This window comes from Chelonoidis abingdonii, chromosome 5 (assembly GCF_003597395.2).
Source record: "Chelonoidis abingdonii isolate Lonesome George chromosome 5, CheloAbing_2.0, whole genome shotgun sequence".
NCBI classification, from domain to species: Eukaryota; Metazoa; Chordata; order Testudines; family Testudinidae; genus Chelonoidis; species Chelonoidis abingdonii.
The window spans coordinates 24,951,224-24,968,347 of NC_133773.1; the positions used below are offsets into that span (position 1 = coordinate 24,951,224).

At 38.1% G+C, this 17,124-nt stretch overlaps 1 protein-coding gene across 1 annotated transcript in view; it reads left to right on the forward strand.

Annotated features, from left to right (window-relative positions):
- GRID2 (glutamate ionotropic receptor delta type subunit 2) overlaps nt 1–17,124 on the forward strand; it is a 1,102,380-nt gene that overhangs the window by 710,334 nt on the left and 374,922 nt on the right. Inside the window, exons 5-6 of the mRNA XM_075066158.1 lie at nt 7,017–7,070; nt 14,957–15,130. Coding sequence (XP_074922259.1) covers nt 7,017–7,070; nt 14,957–15,130 — 228 coding nt within the window. The remainder of the gene's footprint in view (nt 1–7,016; nt 7,071–14,956; nt 15,131–17,124) is intronic.

A 17,124-nucleotide genomic window follows, 5' to 3' on the forward strand; every position in this document is an offset into this window, starting at 1 on the left:
CTAGGTTTGAGATTTTTTTTTACTGTTCTAATATAATAATGAACTTGTAAAGTGGTGCTTCATAACTGCTGATCAAGAGACTGTTCTATATTAGATTATGCATATTATTATTTTATCATCAACTACTTTCAGAAAGCTGCATTGTTCAATGTCAGACTGACTAAAGTTTCAAAACATTTCCTGTAAGGAGGAGGAGTCTATAAAATATTTGATTGGGTTATTAAAATCTTTGTGCGCAAACTCTGAATTTTTGTGGCATACTACAAAAGCACATAAGCACAATAATGTAAACATGTCTAAAATATATTAATAGTAGAGTGGTAGTGATAGGAGAGTAGTGCCTAGCCCATTGTGCGAGGCACCGTACACACACCTAGTAAGAGAGTCCCTATCCTGAAGAGCTTAGAATCTATACAGACAAGTTTGGGAGAAAGGGAATAGTATTAGCATCATCATTTTACAGATAGGAAAGTTCTACAAAGAGAATGAAATACAGACTATATTGAAGTTAATGAGAGCTTTGCATTGATTCCAGTGGGTTCAGGATTTCATCCAGAGAGACTGTTGCCCAAAAATTGAACCCTCATCTCCTGACTCCCAGTATGCTCACTTAACCACAAGACTATTGTTTATGGAAGAAAACCCGCCTTTTCAGAAACTTTCCTAACCCCATGACCAACCTCCTAAAGCATCGCTTTCAACCTGAAAAAATTCAGAGGAGAAAAGATACTGAAATCTAAATTGTTCTCTGGCAGACTTCAGCGTAAAGTGAATTCCTAAAACAATGACAATTCACTAAGAATGTGAGTCCTTTGTTTTAAGACTGCAGAGATGTTAATTGCCCACTTAATTTTAAATGTTCTCCAATAACAAGTGTGATCTCCTTATTCTTAATCTGTCCATTTTGTGCTTAGCTTGGCCACTCTGGTTACCTTCCCAGACCTGAAGAGGAGCTCTGTGACATTCAACACTTGTTCCTTTCACCAACAGAAGGTCCAGTGAAAGATATTACCTCACCCACCTTCTCTCTCTCATTGGCTATGGGTCACTGGTGTTTGTAGTGAATGGGAGGGGCTGAAGTCAGAACAAATAAATGTTGCATTTGTATCAGTATGTAATTTTTAAAAAGTGAACCTCAAAGGTCTTGATCTGCTGAAGATGTCCTGGCTGACGGAAGGTTAAAAAGCTAACTGCATTATATAAAGAGCCAAATAAGTCAGAAACCAAATTTGAAATAGAAGATAAGGTGGATCAAACCATGAACAGCCAATGCCTCGGCTATATAGCAGTAATCATCCTCGTTTTGCATTTTAACTAGAGTTGGGTGAATTATTTTCAGCAAATATTAAATTTGCCAAAAATGTATTTTGGGGGCACCAAAACTTTTCATGACTATGTACAAATTCACCAAATGTTTTGGGACTGAGATGCCATTCAGAAAATAGTTGGAGAAAGAGGTGGTACCAATCCTTCCCTTATAAGTTTTAGCCTAGTATCTTGGAAGAGGGGAGACCCACATTGTGTTCCCCCTCTTCCTGATGGGGAGAAGGGATTGGAACTTGAGTCTGTGGCATTTCAGGACAGTGCCCCAGCCACAGATACTCTGATGTGGATATTTCCCAATCTCTTATGTTAAATTGTTCCACTTTGTATCGTTCAACCGGAATGATTGAGAGAGCTCCATATCAGAATACACAGTAGCCATGACACTCTCCTGCAATGTTAGAAACCCAAGTTCAAATGCTGTCTTCACATCAGGCAGAGAGGGGAATTGAACCCTAGTCTCCTATATCTCAGGTGAGTGTCTTAACCACTAGGCTACAGCTTACCAGGAAAGTACCATGATTATCTCCTCTTCCTCCTGCAATTTCATATTCTAGCCCTTATAAAGGTGCAGAAGCAAAACGTTTGGGATCAAACAAATTATTTCATTTGACTCAAAACTGACTTTTCCAATTTGGTTTGATCCAAACTCTTCTTCCACCCCTGATTTTTTTTTCAGAACTAAAAAAATCAATTATTCACCCAGATCTTAATTAGAGCTGGGCAAATAATGGTAACTCTGTTTCATGGAGGGTTTAAAGACTTCAAAATTTGGTTACATTCCAATTCAGTGTAAAACCCCAAAATTATCCACAAATCAGAATTACCAGTCTCTGCTCATCTCTAGTCAGAGCCCTGGCTTTAGGGCAGTCCATCTGGGAAGCTGACTTGCAGCCTGGAAATCTGGACTTGTAAGGAGCCCCGAACTTAGCTAGGGATTTCAGTCTCTCGGCTCCCCATCAGCGCACCAAGCAGGCTGCTGAGGAGCAAGGTAGGCACCAGGCAGGTTTTGAAAATTGTCTGACAGGTAAGAGTTTGTTGAAAATCTGCCTGATTTCTGGCAGCAATTCCTCAGAATTGACATGGTCCTGCGGACTATGTTGATTTCAACAAATCTGCAAATTAAACTAAAAGTGTTTCTTTTGAATTTTTCTTAATTTAGTCTTTAACTTTCTATGGCATGACAGTACTAGGAATTTTTCTTTGGGAGGCAGTGCTGGACTATTACTACTCCCTCAATTTTCAACCTCTCCCTTCTCTTATTATTGGTTATCTTCCAGCTGATTTGATACATGATATCTGGTCAGACCAATGACAGCCAGGTTGTGTGCTATGTTGCTTCACTTCATTTCACTGTTCAGTTCTACCTTGTCCCTGTAGGTGTGTCATAAAAGTCTACCATGGGGAATTCAACAAAATATCAAAATAATATATTACCAAATGCACAAGTGATACAATAAAGACAAGAAAATGTTCAAAATACAAAGTAGGGAGTAGAAAGAGAGATGGGTAGCTCAAAACAAAGAAACAAAAAAAGAAAAAATGTCACAAGGGCTCAGGGAAGCACAAACACTGGGTATCTTGGTGCTAGCTTTCTGCTTCTCAGTTGCCGCTCTGTGCTCCTGTGTGGTTAAACTCTTCCAACAGGGTAGTTAATGTACAACTGAATGGAAAAATGAGAATAAAAACAGAGGCTGTGAAAGAAGCAAGCAAAGCGTCTCTCTAATATCTCACCTCTTAACATCAGGCATTATACATGAGAAACCTTCTTAACAAAATCCAGTAGATGCCATGCTTACCTCTTCTCAAAGATAAATGGGGAGCCCCTCACCACTGACTCATCAGTAGGACCAATCAAAATACATAACAAAATAGTAGAACCAGTATAATAACATGGAGAATATATTAGGGTGACCAGATGTCCTGATTTTATAGAGAGAGTCCCGATTTTTGGGTCTTTTTCTTATAAAGGCTCCTATTACCCCCCTAATCCCCTGTCCCGATTTTTCACATTTGCTGTGTGGTCACCCTAAATATAATGCACTGTATTTAAATTCAGTGTTAGGTCATGAATTACTACAAATAATGTTTAAATTTACCCAGAGGTACACTGACACAGCAGTCTCATTTCCACAGATGATCATCTCAGCACTGGAGAGTGTTGCCTATCTAAGGCCTATTTATACTTAGCTACCCAGAACCTGCTTTCAGTCTCTCTCTAGTTTAGAATTTCCTGTATTGCACATCAGTGTAGCAAGTGAGAACTGACCCAGTTCCAATGGCTCTGAATTAATAATGGTGCTTTTCAGTTCTGGGGATCTTACCTCTCTCTTAAAATTAGTAACCAGTTAAATCTCAATCCTTCAGACATAGTATTATATAAATTACAATCATCCCAAAGCCAAAAATCAGTGCTGTACATCTCCCCAGACCTCAATAACAATAGACTACTACCATTCATATACCACAATGTCAGTGTTGTTTTATGCTTTCACAAAGCAGCATTAAAATACCTGGCTTCCTTCCCCTGTGATTTATAGCAGCTCTGGGTGCTTACTACTTTAGAGCCAATGTCAGTAGAAAGGTGGGATTAGCAAGGGAAGCTATCTTAGTGAGGTCAGAACATGTAGGGATAAAGTGAAGAAGGCTAAAAGCCATGTAGAGTTGGACCTTGCAAAGGGAATTAAAACCAATAGTAAAAGGTTCTATAGCCACATAAATAAGAAGAAAACAAAGAAAGAAGAAGTGGGACCACTATACACTGAGGATGGAAATGGAGGTTAAGGAGTACCTAGGGCAGGGCCCAATATCTAAAATAAGTTACTTTGCCTCAGTCTTGATAAGGCTAATGAGGAGCCTACTGGATGATGGTAAGGATGATAGATAACGAATTGAGGATATGGAGTGTGGATATACCACGATCTGAGGTGGAAGCCAAACTTGAAACAGCTTTGATGGGACAAAATCGGAGGGCCCGATAATCTGCCATTCCAAGGAATATTTAAGGAACTGTTGCATGAAAATTGCAAGCCCATTAGCCCAGAATTTTATGAATCAGTAACTCTAGTGAGTTTGTACCGTACGACTGGAGATATTTGCTTACATAGTTCCTATCTTCCAGAAAGGGAAAAAAAAAAGTGATCCGAGTAACTATAAGCCTGTTAGTATGACACTGTAGTATGTAAGTCTTGGAAAAATTTTGAAGGAGAAAGTAGTTCAAGACATTGAGGTCAATGGTAATTGGGACAAATTACAAAAATGGTTTTACTAAAGGTAATCGTGCCAAACCAACTGATCTCCTTCTTTCAAGAAGGTTGACAGATTATCTAGACAAAGGAAATGTAAGTAGATCTAATTTACCTCAATTTTTCAGTAAGGCCATATTACACGGTTCCACATGGTGGAATTGTTAGTTAAATTGGATAAGGAGTGGGGTATTGATATGAAAATTGTAACGGTGATAAGAACTGGTTGAAAGGGAGACTCCAACGGGGTTCATACTGAAGGGTGAACTGTCAAGGCTGGAAGGAGGTTACTAGCAGAGTTCCTCAAGATCGGTTGGACCAATCTTATTTTAAACCTTTTTATTACTGACCTGGCACAAAGAGCGGGATATTGCTAATAAAGTTTGCGGTGACACAAAGCTGGGGGTTATTGCTAAACAGAGGAAGGACTGGTGATACAATACAGGAAGATCTGGATGACCTTGTAAACTGGCAGTAATATAATAGGATGAAATTTAATTAAGTGAAAAGTGCAGGTGCTTTTAGGGATTAATAGTAAGAATTTTAAGATATACATTGGTACACATCAGTTAAAACAAAGAGGGATGAAAGACCTTGGAGTATTTGGTTGATCGAAGGATGACTATGAGCCGCCAATGCGATATGGCCTACTTAAAAATAAGCAAATGCTCCGGGTTTTTAGGATGCTTCAGGCGAGTATTTCCAGCAAAGATAAGATCGGTGTTATAGCGTTGTATTAGCGCTTGGTGAAGAACCTCACCTGGAGATACTGGTTGTGCAGTTCTTGTTCTCCCATGTTTAAGAAGGATGAATTTAAACTGGAACAGGTTCAGAGACGGCTACTAGATATCCGAGGAAATGGAATAAACCTGCCTTATGAAAGGAGACTCAAAGAGCTTGGCTGTGTTTAGCCTACCAAAGAAGGCTTGCGGGGGGATATGCTTGATCTATATAATATATCGGGGATTAATATTAGGAGGGAGAGAATTATTTAAGCTTAAGTACTAATGCTTAGACACAAGGACAAATGGGTACAAAACGGACATTTAGGAATTTTAGACTTGAAATTAGCATGAAGGTTTTCTAACTCATTAGAGAGTGAAGTTCTGGAAAGCCTTCCAAGGGAGTAGATCTCATCTCTTTTGTCTTCAAACCACAATTTGAAGACTTCAATAACTCGGACATAGGTTAGGGGTTGTTACAGAAGTAGATGGGTAGGGTTCTGTGGCCTGCTTTGTGCAGGAGGTCAGACTAGATGATCATATTGGTCCCTTCTGACCTATGAGTCTATGAGTTACCAGATCAAGTCAAGCCAGTCCTGGTTTTGTTTGCAGTGCCTGTTCACTTGAAACCAAAAGAACAAACTGAGATGTCCAGCCATGTTTGACATTCTTCTATGATTTTTCCCTCCTATGCTTCCTCTTCCCCACTTCCTACTTTGATGTGAAAGTCAGATCCTGCCGCTGCATCTTTACTGGGCTCATGACATGCCAGCCCACTCATTTCTTCTCCTCCTCTTCTTCTTTCTCTTTGTTCCTCCCCTGAGTGAGTCTTGCCCATAGAGTGAAGAATGATAGCACAGAAGAAAGAAGGGGAGGTAGCATCTTGGGTCCAGCACAAAGAAAGCTTTTGGAATCCATTTCACTGACAAGATAGAAGATGGAGGGGAGCAGAAGTGGGAGGGGACAGCAAGGGACCTGTGAAAATAGAGGCAACAGTGGGTCATTCTGTACATGTAGTCTCCCAAAACTGCCACAATGACACATTCCTCTCTCTCAAAAATATTTTTTCTCACCTATTCCTGTATTCATATAATCCCCAATTGTTTTTAATTTGGATGATCAGAAACTCCACATTTCCTTCCCACTCACACATCCAAGATAGGTGAACACAGAGGAAGTGTCATGGTTTGGAGATTTAGAAATTTGGTCAGTCTGAGACAGTAGGTATCTTGTCTGAATGCACTGATTCTTTGCCATTCTTTCTTCTGCTCCATCTCACCATACAGTGTTAAAGCAAAAAATGATTTAATTTTCTTCTGAATCAACTGAAACCTATTTTCTTCTGTTATGCCTGCAATGAAATATATTTCCATTTTTAATTAGCAAGTCAAACAATAACACAAATGTTTCTTCTAAAGGTTCTCTATCCTCAGCTGAAAAACAGAGGTCACTCAGAGCATGTGCTCCTTTTTTTGTCCTTTTTTTGCCTGCGGATGCTCCACCGGAGTCGTGGGACCAGCGGACCCTCCGCAGGAACGCCTGTGGGAGGTCCACCGGAGCTGCCTGACGCCCTCCCGGCAACCGGCAGAGCGCCCCCCGCAGTAGGCCGCCCCAAGCACGCTCTTGGCATGCTGGGGCCTGGAGCCGGCCCTGTATCTATCTATCTATTTATTTATTTAGCTTTTATAAATAAGCTGACTGATAACTGCTTTGTTCTCTATTTCAGGTTGTGGAGACTAATTTGGTTGCTTTTGACTGTCACTGGATCATTATAAATGAGGTAACTATCAACCGAACGTTGTTGTGAATCCTGTTTTCATACATACTGACAGTGTTCACGCTGGTCTTTGCCAACAGGAAGCAGTAACTACAGCAAAGTCTAAGCATGAGAGTGAGAGCATTACTTAATAAAATCAGAATGACAAGTTTTGGGGCTTTGTTGTTTTTGTTTTGTTTTAAATAAAAGGCCTTGTATGAATAAAACAAATGAAAAACAGCCCCCTTCTGTGTATGTTTAGCCTTTCCTTTTGGTTTGAGCTGCCTGCTTTGGGAGATCTTTCATTTAAAAAAAAAATATCAAGCAAACAAAACAAAAAAAAACAATTCTTCTTTGTGAGCATAGTGAATCCTTCCCAGTGAAATGCTTGTGTTCCATTTATATTTAAATGTTGTTTCTAAAACTTGTCTGTGTTCCTCCTCCCTTTACCCCTTTAAAAAGTACAAGGATTGAGTAGTTCAGTATGGGCTGGTACCAAAACCCACTGAAGATAGAGCCATATATGAATATGTATAAATAGTGAACAGGAGGAATCCTTTTCAAGTACAAACATATCTGTTTTCAAATCTGTCTGAGTCTGACCTTGTGGGAATTTTTGCAAAGACGGTTGATTAAAGGATCTGTTTTTAATTATGAAATAAACTGCTTGCCAGGCAACATCTCATAGGTCAAAAAGCAGAGTAGATACACATAGAAAACACCACACAGTGAAGTTGGTTTTGGATTATACAGCTTTCAGATGTTTCTCTGTTGTTTTAAAAGGAGTCATTTATTATGTCTACAAAATGCTCAATTGGAGAGATAATTATTCCCAAGTTGAATGTATAGTACCTATATCTGTATCTGTTTTGTAAAACATTGTTTAGAGAAATGACATGTGTAATTCCTGATCTGCTCTTGATTGGCCACACACTTCTGTTTTCATTGTCAGTCATTAGTTATTCATTGTTATAATACGATAAAGGAATCAGAGTTGGTTTATTGTTTCCAGTTTATGTTAGTGGGAAAGCTCACCTCAGAAGCAGCATCTGGTTACAGTTAAGTCCTGTTTTACCTTGTCTTTCTAAACTACAGGAAGGTCACAAGGTGAACCTATAGGCATAATCAATCATTTTTCAGTTAGGCGAGATTAGAATTCAGTCATCTTCCTGGTTCTTTGCGCTACTGACCAGACCAGTTTAGTAAATCACTTCCACTGTTTAAAGTTAACAGATACTATTAAAAATATCATTTCCCCAATTCCTATTGAAGTCAATGGGAGTTTCTCCATTCACTTCAGTAGGAGTTGGATTAGGCCCATAATTCATAGAGTTAGCCAAAATGCTGGTAAATCACTTATGTGGAAGTTCTCAATGATTGGTGAATATCATATCCTATGATCATTTTAGTCAATTTTAAATGAATTTGAATTTTAAAAGAAAAACATTAATGTAGTAAACTGGAAAAGCTCTGATCATAATACATGTTTTCTATCTGCTGTAAAACCTACAGATTCACAAATCAGTTGCTCTGTGAAATGGATTCTGCCCTATGAGCCATATCAATCCAGAGAGGGTAAAATGTAGCTTTCTTTGTTCTAGCATTCTAAATATTTGCAATATTTCAAGGACATTAAAATCAGATCAGAAACAAATAACATCTGTTCACAGTGACATAGACTGAATCAAGATCGGATTTGACCTTTCATTTTTACTACATTTTTTCCTTTGTAACTTCTTTTGATGTCACCTTATTCAGACCATAACAAAAATGTGAATATATTCCAGGTGGTGAATGTTTGGGAACAGTATTCTGCCTTTTATGTCACTTTACCAGTACACTGGAGAAAAATACCCTAGCTTTTATCTGCTTTGATGACAATGGGAGATTTGAAGGTGGAGTGATGGCTGCCTATGCCCTTTATTGTTTGGTTTTCTGTGTTGTTGAGCTGTGTTGGGCCCAGAATATTAGAGAAACAGGTCTAGTGTTATAAGCAAACAAACTACCCCCCACAACACACACACACAAAAGTGCAATCTAGTTGTCAATTACTATGTCTTTTGGATTTACACTATGGGTCAGACTTGAAACTCCATGTTCACAGTGGCATGTAGTTATTCACACAAGTACTCCCATTCCAGTAAATCTAGCCCTTTATGACAGATGTGTTTGTTTTGACTAAATCAGAGCCACCAAGAAAGTGACTATGGCCTACCCTAAACCTAGAACTTAGGTCAACCTAGCTACATGACTCAGTATGTGAAAGATTCAAACCCCTGAGAGATGCAGTGAAACCAACCTTAGCCCCAGTATAGACACCACTAGGTAGACAGAAGAATTCTTCCGTCGACCTAGCTAACACCTCTGAGAGGTGGAATTACTACAGTGATGGAAGAACACCTGCTGTTGCTGTTGTAAATGTCTACACTACAGCTGTGCCACTGCAGTGTTTCTAGTATAGAATTACCTTATTTTACATGTCTTTTCTAATCCTCTCGTCTTCAGCATTTAAGATGACTTATACAAATGAGAAATACATTATTTGGCAAACAGATAAAATAACTGCTTACAACTAGCTGCCAAATAAAAATTAGGAATGTATTCCCTTTTTCTTTTGTACTGGAAAGAAAAAATTCTGAACAGAAATGCCATTCATGAATATGAATCTGCTTAGTTTATTGGGTTGCGTATATTACTTCAATTGCTTATTTTAAAAGGCAATAATGCTTGGTAACATTCGCTTAATTTTATTGTCCTATTAGTTGATGTTTAAGGTGATGTATTAAATTAGCCTTGACAATGTGCATCTAATGGGAATTACTGTGGAAATTTGAAATAAATAAATAAAATGTTACCTTTAATACATTACCATATATATTGTATTGAAGGCTCCATAAAAATGAGAAGTTGCACAATTTCATATGTCACAATCAATCATGTTAGTACTTGGTAATAATACCAATCACCTCTCACTGATCAGTGCATTCAGTTGAGAAAAGCCTCTCCAAATAAATATTTCCATCCCTTCAGGGCCCTACAACAGCAGATGGTATAGATCTTTATTTAAATTTCACAAGATTCAGAGATTTGGATATATACAAACCAGAGGTGGAGTAATAGATATGAGAAGGGGTTTCTCTCTGTTTCTGTTTTCCTTCTCTGCCACAATAAATTTAACCTCTGGCAGCCTAAGGGAATCAGACTAAATTCTCTTGTCACCCTTTTGTCATATTTGTGCATTCATTACATGTTTTATTTTTAACTGATAGTAGGAATCAAGAGAAATTGTATGTCTGTATTTAACATGAAAGAAATGGCTTACTCATTTATTTATTTGTAAATAGGTGGCTTTAATAACTTTAGTTATTAATTGAACTGTGCAATGTAATCCCGCAATGCCCAGTGCTGTCACCTGTCTCCTACTGCTCTCTCTTCAGAGGACAGCCCAAAGCTCTTTGCACTGCTCACAGTTGTTATAGGTGAAACACCTTTGAAATATGTTGAACCATTAAAGTTACACATTTTTTCAAACAGTTAAAAGGTGCCTTTGGATGCATGCACACAGCTCAAACAGATTTAAATGGGAGGCCCACATGCATGTATCCGTATGCAGAAGTTGGCTTTATATATCTGTCCAAAAGGGACTGTATCCTAGTTGTTGGGTTCTGTTTCTTCATCATTGCTTAAGTATAACACAGTACTATGAAGATGAGGCTAGGAGTAGTTCATACTGTGAAATTAAGAGTCAACTTTTGAAGTTGTGGTGGATCCTAGAAAGTAATTAACTGGATTTCAATAACTTATGTAATGGCAAATGTTAAACACATGCAATAGATTAATGGAAAACAGTTACTTGAGGGATGTTACAGGGAGCTGGCCGCTGAGGATGGTCAGGTCCTCAGCCTACCTATGACAGGCTGTGCTAAAGAGAATGAGACAACCAACACCTATCTGTGGATAATTGATTAACTACTGCCCAGCTATTCAGGCAATTAGTTAAGGAACACCTGGGCTTTATAAACAGTTATGTGGGCTCAGACAGGGGAGATCACAGGGAAGAAATACTGGGAAAAGAATTCCTCAGGGGGAGCTGGCTAGGAAGCTACTCCCAGTGGAAACAAAGACTGAGAGGGAGAGGAACAGTACACAGAAAGAGGAAGTGCCAAGGGAAGGACTTCTCAGGAGGAGCTGCTGAGAGAGCTCATCAGGAAAGGAGGCCAAGGAAGAGTGCTCCTAACTGGGGAGGCTTCAGAAGGAAGGACTGTGAATGCCAACCCTCAGCAAAACCTGGTGTGAATGGAAGGACTTCACAGGTAGCAGCAGGAGCCCTGGATCAAAGGAATTATATTCTGTTCCAAGCGTCATTGTGGGTTTGACCTTTGCAGGTACCTTGGCCCAAGGTGAGAGAGACTTCCCCAACTGAAGGTGATAACTAATATAAACTGGTATTCTGAAACCCATAGCAGTGCACCTCTGCCACTTTACACCTATATGTCTGTAGGTTGCTTCAGAGAAGGCAGAATGAGCTAGCTCTGGAGTGGTTGTTAGTTCTAGAGGCCTGATCCATGGCCCGCAGAGCAGACAAATTGGTTTTTCATTCTTGTCTCAAGTTCCTTCTCCAAGTTCTGTCCTCACTCCATTTGTACTAATGACAACAATCTCCCTAGTCTCGGTCCTGAGAAGAAAAAAGAAAAGATTTGGCCCAAGCTATCAAAATCTATTATACCTTTAGAAAATCTGAATCTCTTTTTAATGCATACTAGGCCCAGAAACTGGGCCAGTTGACATCCTGTTCTTTCTATTTCTTTCTTCTTGGCTTTCAGTACTTGTAAAATAGATCATCTGGCACTCATACTATATAGAGAAGGTAGGTGAGATAATATCTTTCATTGGACCAACTTCTGTTGATGGAAGGTGCAAGATGTTGAGTTTCATGGAGCTCTTCCTCGCACCTGGAGGAGATAACTAGCTCTCTGCAGGTTGAAAGTGTGCCCTTTCTGCTAACAGAAATTGGTCCAATAAAAGATATCATCTCACTTGCCTTGTTTCTCTCTCATCCTGGGACCAACAAGGCTATAGCATTGCAAACAACCCTTATAGCCTTCATTTAAATTGAAATGCAAATGGTTTCCTCCTATGAATTAGTCCCTTGATCTAGTTTTCTTGTCATTATAGACCATCTCTTCAGTTCAAATCTAAAAATCCGAACAAGTGAAGGATGATCTGATAGTCTTGTTTTGTGCAATAGAACAGGTTCTTGCTGTCTATCAATCCCAAGAGAAAATACTGGCAGAATTAATTGAATGAGGCAAAGAAATTTATTTTCATCAAATTGTCCTGATTTAAGCTGGATTTGGGTTTGTGGGTAACAGTTTTGCAATTGGGATGTTAAACTAAAAAGGAAACTTTATTATAATACCAGTACGGTCCATGGAATCTAAAGTACATTTGTCATAAATCTGTTCAGTGTATTTGTTATATAGTTTCAACAAACTAACAATTCCCACATTGCTCATGTCTTTTTGGTATTTGTTTGGACTTATTTTAATATATACACTATGTCTGAAGTGTGGCAATGACCTAGAGGCAAAACCTAGAGAATTCTAATTAAAATGCACAAAACTGCTGAATACAGAAAAAAAAATATGCTGTGCTTTTGGGAGAAAAAATGATAAATGTTTGCACACCTAAAAGTCAAAACCTCTTATAAAATGTTAGTTGGCGGTGTAGCATGCCATGTGGGTATGATTTTTCACAGTACTGAAAAAAAATTGACAGCCTGTCTGTTCCAATATAGTCAAGATGTGGAACAAAACCCAAATGATCATCCACAGTGAACTTCCCCATAAGTACTATGATTGATTAAAAGGTGTGGTGTAGAGTATAGATAATAATCTTTTTAACTGTCCTCTATGATTATATTGCAGGTATATTAAAAATGACCTGCATTTTGCCAAAGAAACAACTTTTTTCTTTCTTGTAGTTAGTGAAATGATACAGACTAAATGAAAAGACGGCATATTAAGCTGAGAAAAACCATTATCTATGGTACATTAAGGATTAATCGACCAGAAATGCAGGATATTACACTGGACACAGTTGATGCCAGGTGTTATTTTGTTTGCAGAAAAATCTATATTTCATAAAGAACGTAAATAACAGATGAGGCCAAAAGCTATGACATGCTATGAAGAAGAATAAAATAGGTTTATTGTAGTCAAGAGAATTGATGTTAAAATTCACAACTCTTAGCATATTCTTCTTCATGGCTTTAAAGAAAATAAACAAAATGGAGCTATACCTGAACCATTTGTTTCAGAAGATTTTGCTTTAAGCATGTTCATTGTAGGCAGAAAAATACATCAGGACTGGTGTTTACAATTAAAAAACTGCATTTTAAAAAGTATGCTGTTTGCTTTGTGCAGAAAGGAAACTGCATTGTGATCTTAAATTTGAAAATTTGTGCCTCCAATATATGCAATTGTGGGCACAGACCATGAAGTTAGAAGCACAAGTGCACTGATTTGCTCCTGTAATTCATTTACAGACAAAAAGATGCATTTGCAGTTAGCTTAAAAAAGTGGTGGAGGGGAAGCTGGGCCTTAGGCCTTGGGGAAATGTACCTCAAAATTTTTGATTACGTAGCCTCAAAAGTCTCATTTTTTTTAAAATGGTATCCAAAAAATTATCTGCTCAGCAGAAGATTACGTAAACCTCTTCAGTCTGAAAGTAATGCTGGAAATTTCAGTATAACAAAATTTCTCATAGGATTTTTCCAAACTTTAGCATGGAACATTAAACTCTTATGTTTCCAAAATGTTTAGGATGCAAGTACATTCTGATAAACAGGGTCAACTCATTAGGGGAAATAAGCAAATGATTCACTCTGCTGAGGGATAGACCCTAGGTTTGAGAGAGATTGCTTCGGATAAGTTGTGTTGTGCCATATAATATTTCAGGAACTGTTTCTGTGCAGGAAAAAATAGACAAAAAGAGATGAGAGAGCCCTAAAAATGGGGTTAACTAAAGCTTTTTAGTCCTCAGAAAAGATTCAGGTTCAAGTTTTGAGTAAAGGTTTGGGTCAGTTCTTATTGATTGTTTAATTAATTAATCATACCAAATTTAGGGTCACATCCACAGCTAGTGTAAAACAGCATAGCCTCAACTTTTTACATACGCACACCCCCTCATAGCACATTCCTCTGCAAAGCAAAATATACAGTAAATGTTAACTTAGTGATTTATTTAGTTTTCTTTAAAGTGTGTCCTCTGAGCTGTGGGTGCTCTGCTTTCAACCAGAATAGAAATCTTATGGATAAAAGGCAGGTTTTAAACTAGATCTTGCTATAGACAAGAACACACACACACAACCTTGAATTCCCTAATGCTTTTCTTTGTCTCTCTCTCTCCTCCCCCAGTGCCCATTTTGATAAATTGTTAGTTAATTACTAAATTGTGTATAGGTTCTTGATAGTCTTTTTTTCCAGGAAATGAACACTTAAGACCCAAATAATTGTCTGTACCGCTAGAGCTCCTGATGTAATGTCTTATTGCTTAGCAATACTTTCTACTGTGTATTCCTACTGTCCTAAACATTATTTGTTGTGAAACACTTTAAAGATCAAAGGGAAAGGGGGAAAAAAACCCAATCTGAGCCCAGTTACACCTTCTAGGACTCTAGGCTTCAGTGTAGCGTATCTAAGCATGTGATACAATTATAGAAATGGTAGGCTAGTAATTTTAATGAACATGCATCTATTTTTATTTGAGGATATGACAGCACTGAATATATGCAGTACAGTGATACCACGTCTCTCAGCACTTTCAGTTTATTTTTCATTTATAATCTGGTGGTGACATTTCAATATTTTAACTTTTATACATATTCTATGCCTGATCTTATCTTACAGGAAATAAATGATGTGGATGTGCAGGAGCTAGTGAGAAGGTCAATTGGAAGGTTAACAATTATTCGACAGACATTTCCAGTCCCACAGAACAGCAGTCAACGCTGTTTCCGTGGCAACCATAGAATATCTTCATCACTGTGTGATCCGAAGGACCCTTTCTCCCAGAACATGGAGGTATCTTCATACTAATATTTTCTCGCTTGTGTGCTAGCTTTATAGACAGCTGCTGGGAAAACTTTGAGTTTAGTGTAATTTTCAACTCTGCTTATTTTTAATATTCTTCTGTATGGCACATCCTAATGGTTCATGCACGCAACAATGAAATGGCTTAGCTGTTTGGGGTGCCGGCTTGGTAACTAGAGCTGCATATCTAGCCTAGGCCACATCAAGGCAGGGAAATCAGAAAGAGACAACTCAGCATCCAGAAGAAGGGGTAATGAATTGCTGAGTTTTGTATTGCCGAGATTAATTCCACCAAGAATTGCCTTTGGAGAGCCACACAATAAGAATGTCATACCAAGCCACAGAACTGGTAATACTAGTAAAGCCATCCTGGAGAGCTTTTGCCTAAAGATTCAGAACCAAGCTTTTTAAAACTCAGGTGTCTCAAGCTAAATACCTGAATCCGTATCTATGTACCTAAGTGGCCTTATTGTCAGAGATTCTGAGTACGGATTTTACTGACTCTATGGGGCTATCCTATTTATGCCAATACATTCCACCATCTACCCACTGCAAGTATATTCCATATATGGACTGTGAAAGCGAAGCGATAACAAGATAACAACATGTATTTTTAAACCCACTTCTATGCTCCTGATCTGTCATTGATAATATTGGTTGAAAATGTTTAAATTGATCTTTTTTCAGTAAACAGACTTTTTTGACAAAACATTTTAATTTTCATCAAAATTTTCTTTTTATTATTTTTTGGGTTTTTTCTTAATTTGCACCTCTTACATTTTGTTTTTCCCTCAACTCCAATTTTAAAAGGTCACCATAAACAAATGTAAAAATTTCAGGAATGAAAATCTCTTATAAAATATTTAGGAAGAAAAAAATCAGTTATAAACTATTATTATTTTAAAAAATGAAATAAAAAATCTGTCAGTGGAAAATTATTTTCCCTCTTGATTTTGATCTATTTACTTTTTATTCTGAAAATGTAGGATAAAATTGTTTTTGAGTGTTGACCAGTTCTAATTATGTTTTGGGGGGAATTGAACCCAATCAGAATGATTAAATTCATAGGAAAGAGGATGTAAATGCAACATGGGTTTACCAGACCAGACCAACCTGATTTCCTTCTTTGAGAAATTAACTGATTGTTTTAGATAACAGAAGTGTAGTAGGTCTAAAACATTTGGACTTCAGTAAAGCATTTGACACTGTACCACATGAGAAATTATTAGTTAAGTTAGGAAAGATGGGGACCAGTACAAGCACTGTAAGGTGGATATGGAATTAGCTGAAGAAGAGAAGGCAGCAGGGTGTGCTGGAAGGTGTGTTACCAGACTAGGGAGAAGTTACTAGCAGTGTTCCTTGAGGATCAGCCTTAGGATCAGTATTACTAATTTTTTTTATTAATGATCTTGGTGCAAAAGTAGGAGTATGCTAAAATCTGCTGCTGATATGAAGTTGGGAGACACTGTCAATACAGAGGAGGATTAGAATATTATATGGGAATGTCTAGATGACATTGATGACTGGAGTGACAGAAATGGGATGAAATTCAATAGCAAAGTGCAAGGTGGTGCAGTTAGGGTCTAATGAAAAGAATTTCTGCTACATCTCAGGGCTCATCAGTTCAAAGTGACAGAGGAGGAGAGAGACCTTGGTGTGTGCTTTGATCATAAGATGTCTATGAGCCACCATATGACATGGCTGTGGAAAAAAAAGCAAATACAGTCGTAGGATGTATCAGAAGAGGCATTTCCAGTAGAGATGGGGAGGTATTAATTCCATCAACAAGGCATTAGTAAGACCTCATTTGGAATAATGTGTACATTTCTGGTCACCATGTTCAAGGAAAACTATTATAGACTGGAACAGGTGCGGAGAAGAGCTATGAGGATGATCCTGTCAATGGAGGGCCTATTTTATGAGAGGAGATTGGAAGAACTTGTCTTGTTTAATCTCACTAAAAGATGTCTGAGAGGGGATATGCT